We start from the raw sequence: 14,529 nt of genomic DNA, 5'->3' as shown, positions 1-14,529 counted from the left end.
ACTAAATGTCCCCTTTCATTTCCAATTAAAGAAATCTCCTTTCATGAATTTAATTCAAAACAAACATTCTTTAGATTTGTTTCTAAACAATTATGCTATAACGTACTCGTACTAGTGTTACAATGTGACATTGATAAACAAATTAGGGAGGGGGGGTGGAGAGGGGATGGGATCGGAGTTGGGGAGTGCAAACACTTGCTTTTAACAATACTAAAACCTTTGCCTTTTTCTAGAACATGGTAGGTGATAGTTTCTCCCATTATCTTAATAAGTTTGAGCATAAGCTAAGTTTCCACCAGTGAGTTCACTATTGTAAAAACACCACATAGCACATGTGTTCAAATGGTATTTTCAATACCCTTTATCAATGAATCTGATTTTTTAAAACAATGAATTTTGAGTGTTTCCTCATCTCTACATAAACTTATGGATACTTCCTCATCTCTACAAATGGTATAATCAATGAATCTTAAGTGCTTACACTTTTTCCTTTAAATGATAGTATTAAAACCTTTGCCTTTTTTTGGAACGTGGTCGGTGATAGTTTCACACATTGTCTTAATAAGTTTGACCATAGCCCAAGTCTCTCAACGGTTATCTATTGTAAAATGCAGCATATCCAATGTTCAAATGGTAATTCCCCCTATCAATAAATCTCGAGTTCTTAAACCATCCACTCATCTCTATATAAACTCATGAATTTTTAAATCCAAACATTAATATGCCCCTTGTGTAAGTATTAAAAAAAAACATTTATGGCTAAATAAACCCCTCCTTTTCATCCCATGCTAAAAGCTCACATATCCATGGGGGAAAAGCTAAGTGTGGTATGTGTAGCTTCTCTTTGTTGGTTGGTGCCATTTGTCATCATTTGCATATAATTCATAATTTGTAAAACAAAAGACTTATCTTTTAAGACTTCATTAGAATATCTACTATGTTAGATGGACTGTAATCATTGCTAGTCTCTTTACTCCATCAAATTAGTTGTGACCATTCCTAGACTCTTTGTAATATAAAGTATTTTTTTAAACCTATAAGATTCATGTACGATTCCATTATTTGCACTTTTTTGTCTTAGAAATGGGCTTTGTTTCCCCACTAATTTTTATAGAGGGGCTTTGTTTTACTGACTAATTTTTATATAACAACCATGGTGCGTTATTGTGACATGACTTCATTCACTTCACTTTTTGGTCATATATTTAGGACTTGGTGTTCATCCTAAATATTCAATAGTGCAAGGATTTGGTATTTATCCTAAATATTCAATAGTGCAAGGATTTTTAATTGATATGGAAGAAGTTTTTGATTGATATGGCAGAAGATTTATGCGACCCATGTTGTAAATAGAGAGGTGAAACATAAAGGGTGAAGGCTAGACTTATGGCTAGTAATATTTATTAACTTTTCATCCGATAAATGAAGAGAGGCATGCTATGTGGATTCATTACCTTTGTTGTATCATTCTATTTTAGACAGTTATATTGACAAGGACATTTTGTAAACAAACATATTTTTATTCATTTCATTTAGAAGTGTAAGAGACATACATGAGAAAAGAATCAAGTAATAGAATGGCATGACCACAATCTACACTATGTATGTATACTCATGTCAACTTATTTAGCTTACCCTTATACCTTCATTGTTTAGCTTACCCTTACACCTTCATGGTTTAGGAGATTATTAAATGTGACAAATCCTTGACTCTTCAAAACTCACCCTTACACCTTTAATGATTGGGAAATTATAGAGTGTGATAGACCCTTGACTCTTCAAAATTGCTCCTTGTAAGGCTGTGTAAGTTTTTCCTATGTGCATTGTTATTTTGCTTGAAAATGTGCAGTTTGGATACAACTTTCACATCTTTGTTACTTTGTTTTGACAATGAAGCCATCAACAAATGTCAACCTCTCCTTATTAATATTTTTTCTTTGTTGGATCTGGCGTTGGAAATTAAAGGCAGGCAAGGATTGGAAATTAAAGGTAGCCATATTGAAGGTTTCAAAGGGTTACCCAAGAAAACTAGTTCAAGGAGATTTCCCCTCTTTGAGCACTTATTTCAAGCTGCTATATGTTTCTAAGCCAACTTAAATGTTTTTTTACATCTTCATAGTCTTCTTCATATTAAAACACTCAAAATTTATTCGAGAATATGGTTGCATCTAAAAGAATTAGCATTTTCCAACATAGTGAAGAAGCAAAAAAGAATATCTTTGCATGGCTTACAAATTATAGTCATCACATTTATTCTTTTATTTCATTTCGAAAAATGCTTTACTAGGGCCTTAATAAGTCACTAGTGAGCAGGCCGGTGCTTCTCACGTCTTTTGAGACCTCCAAGTTCAAATTCTACTTGACCCTCCTCCTCCCCTTCTTGAACTTCCAAATTCTTGCCACATGGCGGCTTTGTGAAACTCTTCCTTTATATAATATATATAGAGATAGAGATATAGAGAAGAGATGAGCTACAAACATTGCTCTAAGTGACATGAACATTTGAAAATAGATTTCTATTTGCGTATATATTCAGAGGTTCTTTACTAAATCCACCTCTAAGGTTTTTCTAAGATTACATTACAATCTACCCTAAGCTGTTGCAATTGCGTCAACACGCCAACTATTCCCTTCTCCTTGGTGTGGTGCCGTATGATGGCGGCGTGTTTCTACGAGAAAAGAGAACAAAAGATGTGTGTAAAGGCCCTAAGGGTCAAGACTCAAAGGCCATGCTTATGAAAGAGAACAGTTCAAGACTAAAAAGCCATGATGGGTGGGGGGGAAGTCGGAACTAGGAAAGCACCACGCCGTGTACCAAGGAAAGTCGAGCTCCCATTAACACAATAATAATAGAGAATGTATGAGAAAAGCTTGAAAGCTTGAAACTTCAGCTGTGTTTGTGTGTGTCTCTCTCTCTCTCTCTCATTTTCGTGTATTCAAAACCTCCTGCATTGCTTCTACCCGCTCCTCTCTGAGCGAATCACGCCTCACCCTCATCCCACCTTCCCTTCAGCCCAATTCAATCTACCCATTTCTGTGCATCCGTCCTCGCCCCCCTCTCTTCCTTCAAAACCCTACCCTCTTGGTACACCCTGATTAGGGTTATTACCGCTCTTTGGCAACACAATTTGCTCAGAAATCAAGACACGGATTAACCCTTTTTTTTCTCATACTTTAGCTTGTATTTCAGGCCACTCTGTGCCCTGAATTTCAGTCTACGGCAAGCAATCTGCAATTTCAGTTTAGGGCAGCATTCTGCAGAAATTCCTCTCTTCCTTGCCACCAATAACCATACGAATTTCTCTGGAGGACCTGGATTGCATCAAACCAGCATTCTTCGCCCTTAACAACAGATGGGCTCTCCAAATTTAAGGCTCTGAGGCTGGCCTTCCATGATGGGAACTGCTCGCAGGTTCGAATACAAGTCCATTTAACCCATTAATTGATTGTTTTTTTAATCAATTAGCTATACCCACCAATCATTTCTTTGTGCTCAACTCATTTAACCCACCAAAATAATTCCATCTCAAATCATTAAACACCAATTTTCTGCTTAAATCAACTTGTTAAGTCCACTAATTCATTAAAAATTCAAATAAAATGGTATATCAAATCTGTAAATGCGCGCGCACAATTTCTTTGTGGTCACAACTCGTTAAACCCACCGTTCATTACTCTGTGTCAAGTCTGTATACCCAATAGATTAACCTGCTTAAGTTAACATGTTATGTGTACATCATAGCGTCAAAAATCTGTGAGGGTACTGAATTATATGCCAGAAGGGTAGATTCGTACCCAATAGCTCCTTATAGAGAGACATGGGCGCTACACTATAGCCTGGGAGGCATTCTTATTGCAACATTGAGGATATGTGAATTGAAACAATTCATGGGAAACACCATGTGTGTGTGTGTGTGAGAGAGAGAGAGAGAGAGTATGTAAAATTTATAAACCCCACTAAGTCAAACCCACCAGCAGGTATGGGTAAGACCCACCAATTCTGAGTGTTTTATTTGCTCATGACAATTCTTCTCTTGCGTTCACATCCAGTGGTGCTTCAAGAAAGCTCCCTGAGATGAGAAGACTCATGTTTGCTGCTGCTGTCGGACTTCTAGTTGGCATATCTATTGGAGTCACTTCCACTAAGGTATAGTGACCATTAATTATATATGTAGTGAGCTGATTATCAGTCATGTGTAGCTTTTCAAGTTTATTCAAACTTAATTTTATCCATGCCATGCAGTATGGCTTGATAACGGGAGTCCCTTTGATGCAAGCAGCGGATTTTTTACCTTTTCCAATGCACTCAAAATCTAAGGTAAGAAATAAAGTTTCCATCTGTGATCTGTAATAAAGCAGTATTTGCATAACATTGCAGTTGTATTCTCCTTCATTTCTCTGTAATTCAATTCGATGGGTGTCGAGTGATTTTATGCAAGTCTTCTGCTGTTGTCTCTGTACCCTCTCAAAATTGAAGTGCAAATAGCCTTACATTGCTTTAGTCCTAGATGCTGTTGTAATTTACATGCCAATGTTGCTTCATGTGTACATCTCTGTGTTTGAATTACCGAGTCCGGACTTGCAGGCTACCCATGGGAGCTCTTTTCACGCTGCAGAAGTTCTACCCCCTGGTATCATCGCGCCAACAACAGATTTGTATTTACGAAGACTTTGGGGTAATCCAGATGAGGTGTGGCCTTCATGCTACTTTAGGTCATTCATCACATTCAAAAGATATGTAGGTTTGAGGTTAAATCACAATGATCAGTGCTTCAGCACATCTGAGCTTCTTTTGTATTCCCTCTCACATGGGATGTCAACTGGTTGTGAAGTGCTGGCATTACATGTATGTGCAAGAAATATCAGATAAGGTATAACATGACAAATAGTGGCCCAAACAAGATCTTTTTTGCGCAAATGTCGATCCACAAATTGCAGTAAATTGTACTTGTTGGGCAGCTGTGTTGCTGCCCAGCTAGCGTTTTCACACTAATGTTACCATTGCTGGTTTGCCTGCTCGGTTGTATGCCACCTCGTAAGGGTCATCACTGACATTATATAATTGACTTGATCTGCCTCACATGTTTAGATTATGATCTTGATTTTGGACTAGTCAAACTCACTTCTCCTGTTAAATGGGGTCCTTACAACAAGCTTGAGCTGCAACACTCAAGGATGGAGCATTTATGAGAAGAATGTGGGGAAGAGAGTGAGCTTGAGCTCCTTGCAAGCAAACACACACACTTACACACGAGTAGACAAGCACACACGCGAGATGGATGGTTGAATTTTCTTCTATTCTTTTCTCTTCTTTACAACCATAACATAAAGAGATAAGAGTACATACTATAAGGGAAAGTGCTCTTCTACTATAACATACAAAGGTAGGTTCATAGTGTAAACCCAACTACATGAGCTGGTGCTATAACCATGCCATAACTCTAGTGCACCAAAATGGCTATCACATAGCCTATACACCACTGGTGGCATATTGCCCATAATCTCACCTACCCAGCCAGTGGCATAAGTATGAACCCGACTACATGAGCTGGCGCTATAACCATAATTATCAGGAACGAAACAAAGGTACGAAAAAACGGTATTGGTATGGGACTTTTAAATTTTGAAAAATAAGTTCAATTGAGATACGGTCCACTTTAAAAATAAGTTCAATTGAGATACGGTCCACTTTAAAAAACACTTGAAAAATAGATATTTGTACACTTTTGGCCATACTTTCAGACTTGGCACCATACCCTAAGCCCTCCACTTTTTCAGTACCTGAAACAAATCATGGCACCATACTCTTCTTTACTTTTCATACTTTCAGACTGGGGGCCATACTTTCAGACTTGGTACCATACCCTTCTTTACTTTTTTAGTACCTGAAATAAATCATGGCACCATACCCTCCTTTAATTTTCATACTTTCAGATTGGGGACCTCATGCTTTTCCTTTCCTGTGGAGTCCAAGCCTCATTGCCAAAGAGAGAGGGAGGGAGAGCTTAGGTAGTAGGCCCTAGAGACTCAGAGAGCTTGAGAGAGAGATGGGGCCCAAGCGATGAGAGAGAGAGAGAGCCTAGGTAGTAGATATAGAGAGCTTGAGAGAGGGGGGGAGAGCATGGGTAGTAGGCCCTAGAGAGCTTGAGAGAGATGGGATCCAAGCAGGCTGCCTTGCTGCCTTGGGGGCCTGAGCAAAGAGCGGGTGGGTGCGAAAAAACGTCAACAGTGGGCGAATGCCAAAAAAAGGGAGCAAAAACCGTCTTTTCTGACTGGTCAAGTACGAAATTGTACGAACCGGTACGAAACGCTGCAGCGAAACTGTCATGGAAAAAAAAACGTGCCAGACTTCATATTGTACCTCCTCCTCGTTTCGTACTAGTCTTTGCGTCCTTGCGGTGCGGTACGCATGCCGCAGACAACTATGGCTATAACTATGCGATATGTCAATAGCTTGTAAACCAGTAGCGGCATATCACCCATAATCTCACCTACCCAGCCAGTGATGTAAGGGCAGAAGCTATCACCCAGGTGGGCCATCAATGTCTGCAGCAGCACTAGTTAAGCTCGATATCTCAACACTACTCCTTGAGCTCAACTCCACACATTGCACTCGTAAGCTTCTAAACTTGCAGAGCTTGTGTGTATCCAATGCATTCGTAAAGATGTCAGTCAAGTACTTGATCCTCTGTTTTGACATATACGAAATCTACATCACTTGCTAGAACCTTCTTCCTCACAAAATGATAATGCACCTCATAGACCTCTACTTTACCCTTGGCATGGGTTAGCCTCGCCTCTACCAACGTAGCATCCAATAACAAATTGGAGTGCCCATTGGGACCCACTGAAAAGTCTCAACTGGATGCCAAGTCGGGGTGGTCGCTGAGCCAACCCAAAATCCACACGACTTGTGCCAGTTGATTTGTGCTCGAGATGCACGACATAAGATCTCTATCACCTCGGTGAATCTCTGGAGGTTTCCCTCGTCCTCTGAGAGGTATACTGTTGTGTCATCGGCGAACTCTGAATCAAGAAGCTCCTCCTGTGTGCGGATGGGAAGACGCAGTCCGTGGAGCCCGGTTTCCTAGGCAGAGAGAAAACTACTCAAGGCCTTGGTGACAAATAGGAAGAGATAAGTTGCTAGAAGGCAGCCTTGCCAAACCGAGCGAGAAAGCGGAAATCTATCACCGCTAGCTCCTTGAATAAGAACCTGGCTGTGTGCTGAATAGAGTCCCGAAATACCTCGGACCCACTTCTCTAGAAAACCCATTTTGGACATCGTCCCCTCCTCCAAAATGCCCCAATCTACTCTGTCATAGGCTTTCTCTAAATCAAGGAGGAGAACAATCAGATCCTGCTGACGCATCTTGGCCGATGCGGTCGCCTCCTAGAGAGTGAAGATGTTGTCTAGAATACTTCGATCCTGAACGAAACCCGTGCATGTACCATGAATCAAGTCGGGGAGAAAGGGCTACAGTCTCCGTCTGATGGCCTTGGCTAGAATTTTGTAGGCAGGAGCGTGATGGGTCTCCACTACTGAATCTCCAAACTGTCACCACCCTCCTTGGGAATCAAGTGGATCAATCCCTCGGACAACCTCTCTAGCATGGCTCCAGTAACCATTATCTCGTTGAAGGTGGCTTTGAGGCCGCCTTCCATGAGATCCCAGTGATGGAGAAATAAGGAGACTGGAAGCCCGTCCTCACCTTTGCATTTACCCCTAGGTAATGCCGCCTTTGCTAGCTCCTCAAATGTGAAGGGGGTCAGGAGAAAAGTCCGGAGAGCGTGAGAAACCACCTCTTTCGTATGTCACCACACCCGCTTGCACATCTAGCACCTGTAGGGAAATGGGGGCACCCATGAGAAGAGTGCTGAAGAAATCTATGGCGATGGCTCTCACGTCAGGGGGGTTAGTACCAATGGATCCATCCTGGCCTCACAGCCTGCGGATACCCTCTTTGTTTGTGTGGACTTGCAATCTCAAAGAAATCACCAGTGACCCTATCTCTTGCCTAGTCCAAAAAGAGACTCTAGCATGATATCTATACTCCACCCGCCGCTCCTCTATGAATCTGAGCTCTGTACGGACAGCAGCCAGCTACCACCTCATTGGCTGCTGGGATCTTGGTCTTGTACCACTCAATCGTCAAATTGAAGCATCTTCTGGAAGGCAGGAGGGCAGCTCTTGCCCAAGGTGGGCTGCTGACAGGACAAGCTGCCCTTCTACAGAAGCATATGAACCCGTCAAATTGCAGCATCTTCTCGTAGTAGGCAGGAGACTTTGGCCCAGGGCGGGCTGCTCACAGGATGAGCTGCCCTTCTACAGCAACATATGAGCAGGATGACAGGTTGAGCAGGTGCCGAGTCCTAATGTGCAAAAAAGTTTTTTCAAAGCTTTGGCCCAGTCGAGATTTGAATGGAGGGTGACCAGACTGGCCACCTTTTGATCTCTGGCATCTGCGGAATGGTTTTTCCCATGGCCATCATGTCGTGTTTGGAATAGTGGGATGCAGCTTCTGCACAGTTCTTTAGCTCCATTCAGGACCAACTGTTTATGTGGCAGTAAATGTTTATGTGTTCTCCGAGGTACATCGACATGGCCAAGGGTGCAAGCAAAGAGGAAATAGTCGAAATGGAGGATAAGCTAAACATCTCCATCAAAGAAAACAAGAAGACGGCGGACTCCGCCATCAACAACATCATCAACCGACTTTCCAAAGTCGAGAAGGAGATCGAAGCTTTACAAAAAGAGAAGGAAGCTTGGAAAAGGGAGAAGGAGACTTGGGAGGAGTGGGAGAAAGAGAAGGAGGGAGGGAAGAAGGAGAAAAAAGCATGGAAAGAGGAGAAAGAGGGATGGAAGAAGGAATGGGACACTATGAAGGAGGAAATCGACATCCTCAAAGCGGAGGTGATCTCTCTACGGGACCGACCACCATGGGAGGAGGGGGAGATTGTGGAAATTGACAGAGGCCATCAAAGAGGAACTCACCAAGGCAATCACCAAGAGCCTAGAAGGTAAGATGGAGGCAACAAGGGAGGGTTGGGTAGAAGTGGTGAAGAGGAACATCAAAAAGGAAGTGAAAGAGGATGCCCAAAAAGAAGGGCTCCAAATTGTCAACACCACCATTGAGGAGCAGCGGATGCGACATGCTTGTAGACTCAATGTGAGTCACGGGGATTCCCGAGGTAGCCGACTCTACCCCCGAGGGGGATGGGCGGACACTATGCACACGACTTGGATACTCACATGAGGGACCCCGCCCCTTCCTCAAAGCTTGGAGGGCTGGGAAAGACATGACAAAGAAGAGAGCTCTCATCATACAGTTTCGGGATGTGGAGACACGCACCATCTTCATGAGGAAGAGGGTCATACTACGAGGCTTAGAGGGAGCTCCTATTTTCTTGGATGATTGATCTCACGAGGATATAGCTAGAGCATAGGAGAGCTTGCATGCCACGAGTCTTACACGCGAGGAGAGAAGGCAAGAAGGCCTTCTAAAACCGGTCTATGGACACATAAAGCGGTAATTCATTCACAAATAACTTGGACTTACTCAGACACACAATCACAGAATCCTCGCTCCCTCGCTCAACAACACATTGGCCCCGAAGTCCGGCACCCCTTGCGGTATTTCTTTATTGTTAAAAAGTTGGAAAATACAAAGCACGAGTGCAACAGAGCACTCTACTTGCACCAGCTGAGTTTTACAAAGTCTGGGAGAAATTTGCCAGCATAACTGCACTAAAACTGTTCCATAACATCTCAGAATGAGTCCCAACTGACAGGCTCACTTCCATAGGCATCAGACTACCCAATGGAGTCCAAAACATCACAATTCAGCTTGCTGTAATTTTCTGCACAGACCTGTTTTCAGCTCTGTTTTCAGCCCAAATTAACCCTTGTGGAGGACTTTAGCAAAGTCCTACTGCATTCTGGCATCAACCGGGCAACATAACAGCCCAAAAACAGCACCTAAACAGTGTTGAAACAGGCGTTGTATTGAAGAGGTTATTACCCTCTTCTGTCCCTGCTTTGGTGTAGGAACTAACTACACCGGTTCCTGTTCAAGGAGGCAACTAGCCTTTCCATATAAGCATGAAATTCACACAACTGTACCTGATTTTATCTGATGAGAGCATTACCATAGTCTGCAAGAGAGAGAGAGAGAGAGACTGTGGGGAGCAAGCTCAACCCTCAATACATGAGTTGCAAGGCAAGGGAGTGCACCACCATAGCTCTTAACCTGCAACAATCCACCATCATGGCTGCAAATGAGCCTCATTCAGCCCAAAATCCCACGCTTCCCTCTTCCCGATGTGGAAAATGCACATAAATTTGACACTTGGCACATTTTTAAGCCTTTTCCACATGCAATCTTCCAAGCTAAAAATCTCCTGATTGGTTCACATTCTCACAACATTCCTTTGCCAGCTTTTGGTCCCCTTGACATTCTGCACAGACTGACGCGAACACTTTTCAATTCCGACACTGCCCAAAATAGCAGTTCCCTAAATTTTAGGGATGATGTCATCTGCATTCCTTCTGGTCTCCTGACCATCTTTGACCACTATGGTCACTTCAGAATTTGCTTAGAATTCAAGATACATTCACATTTCGGTGGCGGCCACTTTCTAGTGTAAACCGGCCTATGCCCTCATTCAGTGGCCATGTCCTGGACACTGTCATTCATCTTTCAGTGCCCATGTCCTGGACACTGTCATTCATCTTTCAGTGCCCATGTCCTGGACATTGTCATTCATCTTTCAGTGCAGTTCTCAGGCTTAGCCAACCACTGGTCCAAAGTCCCACTGGCTGACCCATTCTGACATTGCAATGGCCCAAGCGCTTCCAAGAGATCCCGGGGGAAAACAACAGCAACCAAAGAGAAAGAAAAGAAAAATATATATATTTATAAAGAAATGTAAATAAGGAAAACAACTGCAAAAAGTTTCACCTCCTGGTGACATACCCCCCTCTTGAAAGAAGCAAGCGACCTCGATTGCAAGTCCACATGCAAACGGATGACACAGGACGATCACAAGATTCCACAGGTGATTAGTGTCATCGCATGTATCTCCTGCCAACGGATGACACGGGGCGATGATAGGGATTCCCCACTACCATTTGTGCCATCGCAGGTTCAAGCCTTTCAATATACATGTTTCTGGATGCAACACAGGGCGATAGCACGTGTCCCCGCACTATTAGTGTCACAACACGTATAATCATTCATTGAAGTGTAACAGATACAACTTCAAAGCACTGAAAGTCCATTCATTCATTTATTGACAACAAATGTGAAAACTGTACATTGCCAAACATATGATACAAGTGTACAAGTCATTCAAAATTCAGGTTCAAAAAGCAGATCATGTCACTGTAGTGTCTAACAGGAAAGCTTTTATACCTTCGTCTAGTGCAGACAAATCAGTTTCAACTTCATTCACCATAGCAGTGCTTCTCTATTTGCTCTGACAATGGCACTGTCCTGTAAGAAGTTACTGGCAAGAGTGCATCCCAAAACTTCTTATTGTACTCTTCCAGATTTGCACAATTAGCTGCATCCAGTTTGTGCCATGCTGTCATCACATCCACTTCAAAAGTGTTTGTCAGCCATGCAAAAGAGAACTGCTGCTTGAATTGGACCCATGTAGCAGGTGCCTGTCCTTGCATCAACAGTGAGGTCCACCACTGCAATGCGTTAGCTTTCAAGAAAGTAGCAGCCTTCCGCACCTTAGAAGACTCTGTGAAATTGCCTCCAGTGAATGCTGCATCAAACTGCTGAATGAAAGTCAGCGCTTTCAATTTGTCCTGCATCCCACTTAAAGTTTTAAACTTCACTGCTTGACCACCTTCTTTGTAATCCTTTTGCTTACTACTCTTGGGGGTCAAGTAATCATAGACTGGGGGTTGTAAGAATGGTAAATCCTTCTGCACTTTCTCTGCACCAGTCCTTGCTGCCCTTTGTCCACTAGGCTGAGAAAATTCAGCCACATTAACAGGCGCCTCAGGCATCAAAACTGGACTAAAATGTGTCTGAAGTCCAGGCTGCACACCTATGTTGGCATAAAGAGGGTTCACAAATTCTGTAGGCATCAGTCCTGGTGACCCTCTTGGCATGAAACCTGGCAAAGCCGTGGGCGGTCTAGCCATGGCAGACCCACCACCAAAGCAGCAACCAAAGGAGGAATGGTCGGCAGAACCATTTGTGCATTACTGCCCTGACCATTAACCTGATCCTGTACCTGTGTAACATGCTGCACTGGATCAGCTGGTGTCACAGGTGCCTGCTCAACATGCTCTACCCTCATTTGCAACTGTTCGTGTGCCCTCTCTACTGCATGCTGGGATGCTTCAACCTGGGAATCCCCTGTACGTGACTGCAAAAATTTCTTCATTCTGGGATTCATAACTAGCTGCTGAAAGGTTCCAAGCATGCTAAGAAGCTGTGCCTGAATAAAAAATCCTCCTGTTCCTGTTCTTCCTCTAACAAGGCTAGCTGTACTACTGGCTCTGTCCGAGCAGAGGCTGACACCTGGGCACCTGTCACCTCTATACGCTGTCTGCAAGTAGAAGAGGAACTCTCTTCGGCAGGGAGCTTGCCTTTCCCTTTATCTGTCATACTGTCAACTGAAAGTTTAAGGGAACCTGTATCCAAAGAAAGAGACCGTACTCTTTCTCACCTGTAATCAGTTGTACCTCACTATGTGTGTCTCCTGTTCACCCAATCCAATCCGTGTCTGGGCTCTTGCAGAAAAGAGGACCCTATCCCGGCAATGGAACCATAAAACCGGTCTATGGACACATAAAGTGGTAATTCATTCACAAATAACCTGGACTTACTCAGACACACAATCACAGAATCCTCGCTCCCTCGCTCAACAACACATTGGCCCCGAAGTCCGGCGCCCCTTGCGGTATTTCTTTATTGTTAAAAAGTTGGAAAATACAAAGCACGAGTGCAACAGAGCACTCTACTTGCACCAGCTGAGTTTTACAAAGTCTGGGAGAAATTTGCCAGCATAACTGCACTAAAACTGTTCCATAACATCTCAGAATGAGTCCCAACTGACAGGCTCACTTCCATAGGCATCAAACTACCCAATGGAGTCCAAAACATCACAATTCAGCTTGCTGTAATTTTCTGCACAGACCTGTTTTCAGCTCTGTTTTCAGCCCAAATTAACCCTTGTGGAGGACTTTAGCAAAGTCCTACTGCATTCTGGCATCAACCGGGCAACATAACAGCCCAAAAACAGCACCTAAACAGTGTTGAAACAGGCGTTGTATTGAAGAGGTTATTACCTCTTCTGTCCCTGCTTTGGTGTAGGAACTAACTACACCGGTTCCTGTTCAAGGAGGCAACTAGCCTTTCCATATAAGCATGAAATTCACACAACTGTACCTGATTTTATCTGATGAGAGCATTACCATAGTCTGCAAGAGAGAGAGAGAGAGAGACTGTGGGGAGCAAGCTCAACCCTCAATACATGAGTTGCAAGGCAAGGGAGTGCACCACCATAGCTCTTAACCTGCAACAATCCACCATCATGGCTGCAAATGAGCCTCATTCAGCCCAAAATCCCACGCTTCCCTCTTCCCGATGTGGAAAATGCACATAAATTTGACACTTGGCACATTTTTAAGCCTTTTCCACATGCAATCTTCCAAGCTAAAAATCTCCTGACTGGTTCACATTCTCACAACAGTCCTTTGCCAGCTTTTGGTCCCCTTGACATTCTGCACAGACTGACGCGAACACTTTTCAATTCCGACACTGCCCAAAATAGCAGTTCCCTAAATTTTAGGGATGATGTCATCTGCATTCCTTCTGGTCTCCTGACCATCTTTGACCACTATGGTCACTTCAGAATTTGCTTAGAATTCAAGATACATTCACATTTCGGTGGCGGCCACTTTCTAGTGTAAACCGGCCTATGCCCTCATTCAGTGGCCATGTCCTGGACACTGTCATTCATCTTTCAGTGCCCATGTCCTGGACACTGTCATTCATCTTTCAGTGCCCATGTCCTGGACACTGTCATTCATCTTTCAGTGCAGTTCTCAGGCTTAGCCAACCACTGGTCCAAAGTCCCACTGGCTGACCCATTCTGACATTGCAATGGCCCAAGCGCTTCCAAGAGATCCCGGGGGAAAACAACAGCAACCAAAGAGAAAGAAAAGAAAAATATATATATTTATAAAGAAATGTAAATAAGGAAAACAACTGCAAAAAGTTTCACCTCCTGGTGACATACCCCCCTCTTGAAAGAAGCAAGCGACCTCGATTGCAAGTCCACATGCAAACGGATGACACAGGACGATCACAAGATTCCACAGGTGATTAGTGTCATCGCATGTATCTCCTGCCAACGGATGACACGGGGCGATGATAGGGATTCCCCACTACCATTTGTGCCATCGCAGGTTCAAGCCTTTCAATATACATGTTTCTGGATGCAACACAGGGCGATAGCACGTGTCCCCGCACTATTAGTGTCACAACACGTATAATCATTCATTGA

General features: G+C 43.3%; 1 protein-coding gene and 1 pseudogene across 2 annotated transcripts in view; both read left to right on the top strand.

Moving 5' to 3' along the window:
• The first annotated feature begins 2,842 nt into the window (after window positions 1-2,842).
• The window catches only part of LOC147611279 (uncharacterized), a 59,263-nt gene continuing 47,576 nt past the window's right edge, over window positions 2,843-14,529 (top strand). Inside the window, exons 1-4 of one of the 2 annotated variants that reach the window (XM_086784340.1) lie at window positions 2,843-3,412; window positions 4,051-4,147; window positions 4,244-4,318; window positions 4,586-4,690. In XM_086784340.1, the coding sequence (XP_086640466.1) occupies window positions 3,393-3,412; window positions 4,051-4,147; window positions 4,244-4,318; window positions 4,586-4,690 (297 nt within the window). In that variant the 5' untranslated portion in view covers window positions 2,843-3,392. Of the gene's footprint in view, window positions 3,413-3,978; window positions 4,148-4,243; window positions 4,319-4,585; window positions 4,691-14,529 lie in introns of both variants that reach the window. The other variant, XM_086784341.1, reaches the window with a different exon arrangement.
• On the top strand, window positions 8,600-9,417 carry LOC147611280 (uncharacterized; annotated as a pseudogene).

The sequence above is a fragment of the Cibotium barometz genome, chromosome 47, assembly GCF_041138505.1.
Source record: "Cibotium barometz isolate CiBa-2024 chromosome 47, ASM4113850v1, whole genome shotgun sequence".
NCBI lineage: Eukaryota > Viridiplantae > Streptophyta > Polypodiopsida > Cyatheales > Cibotiaceae > Cibotium > Cibotium barometz.
This window is presented reverse-complemented; position numbering and strand designations above follow the sequence as displayed.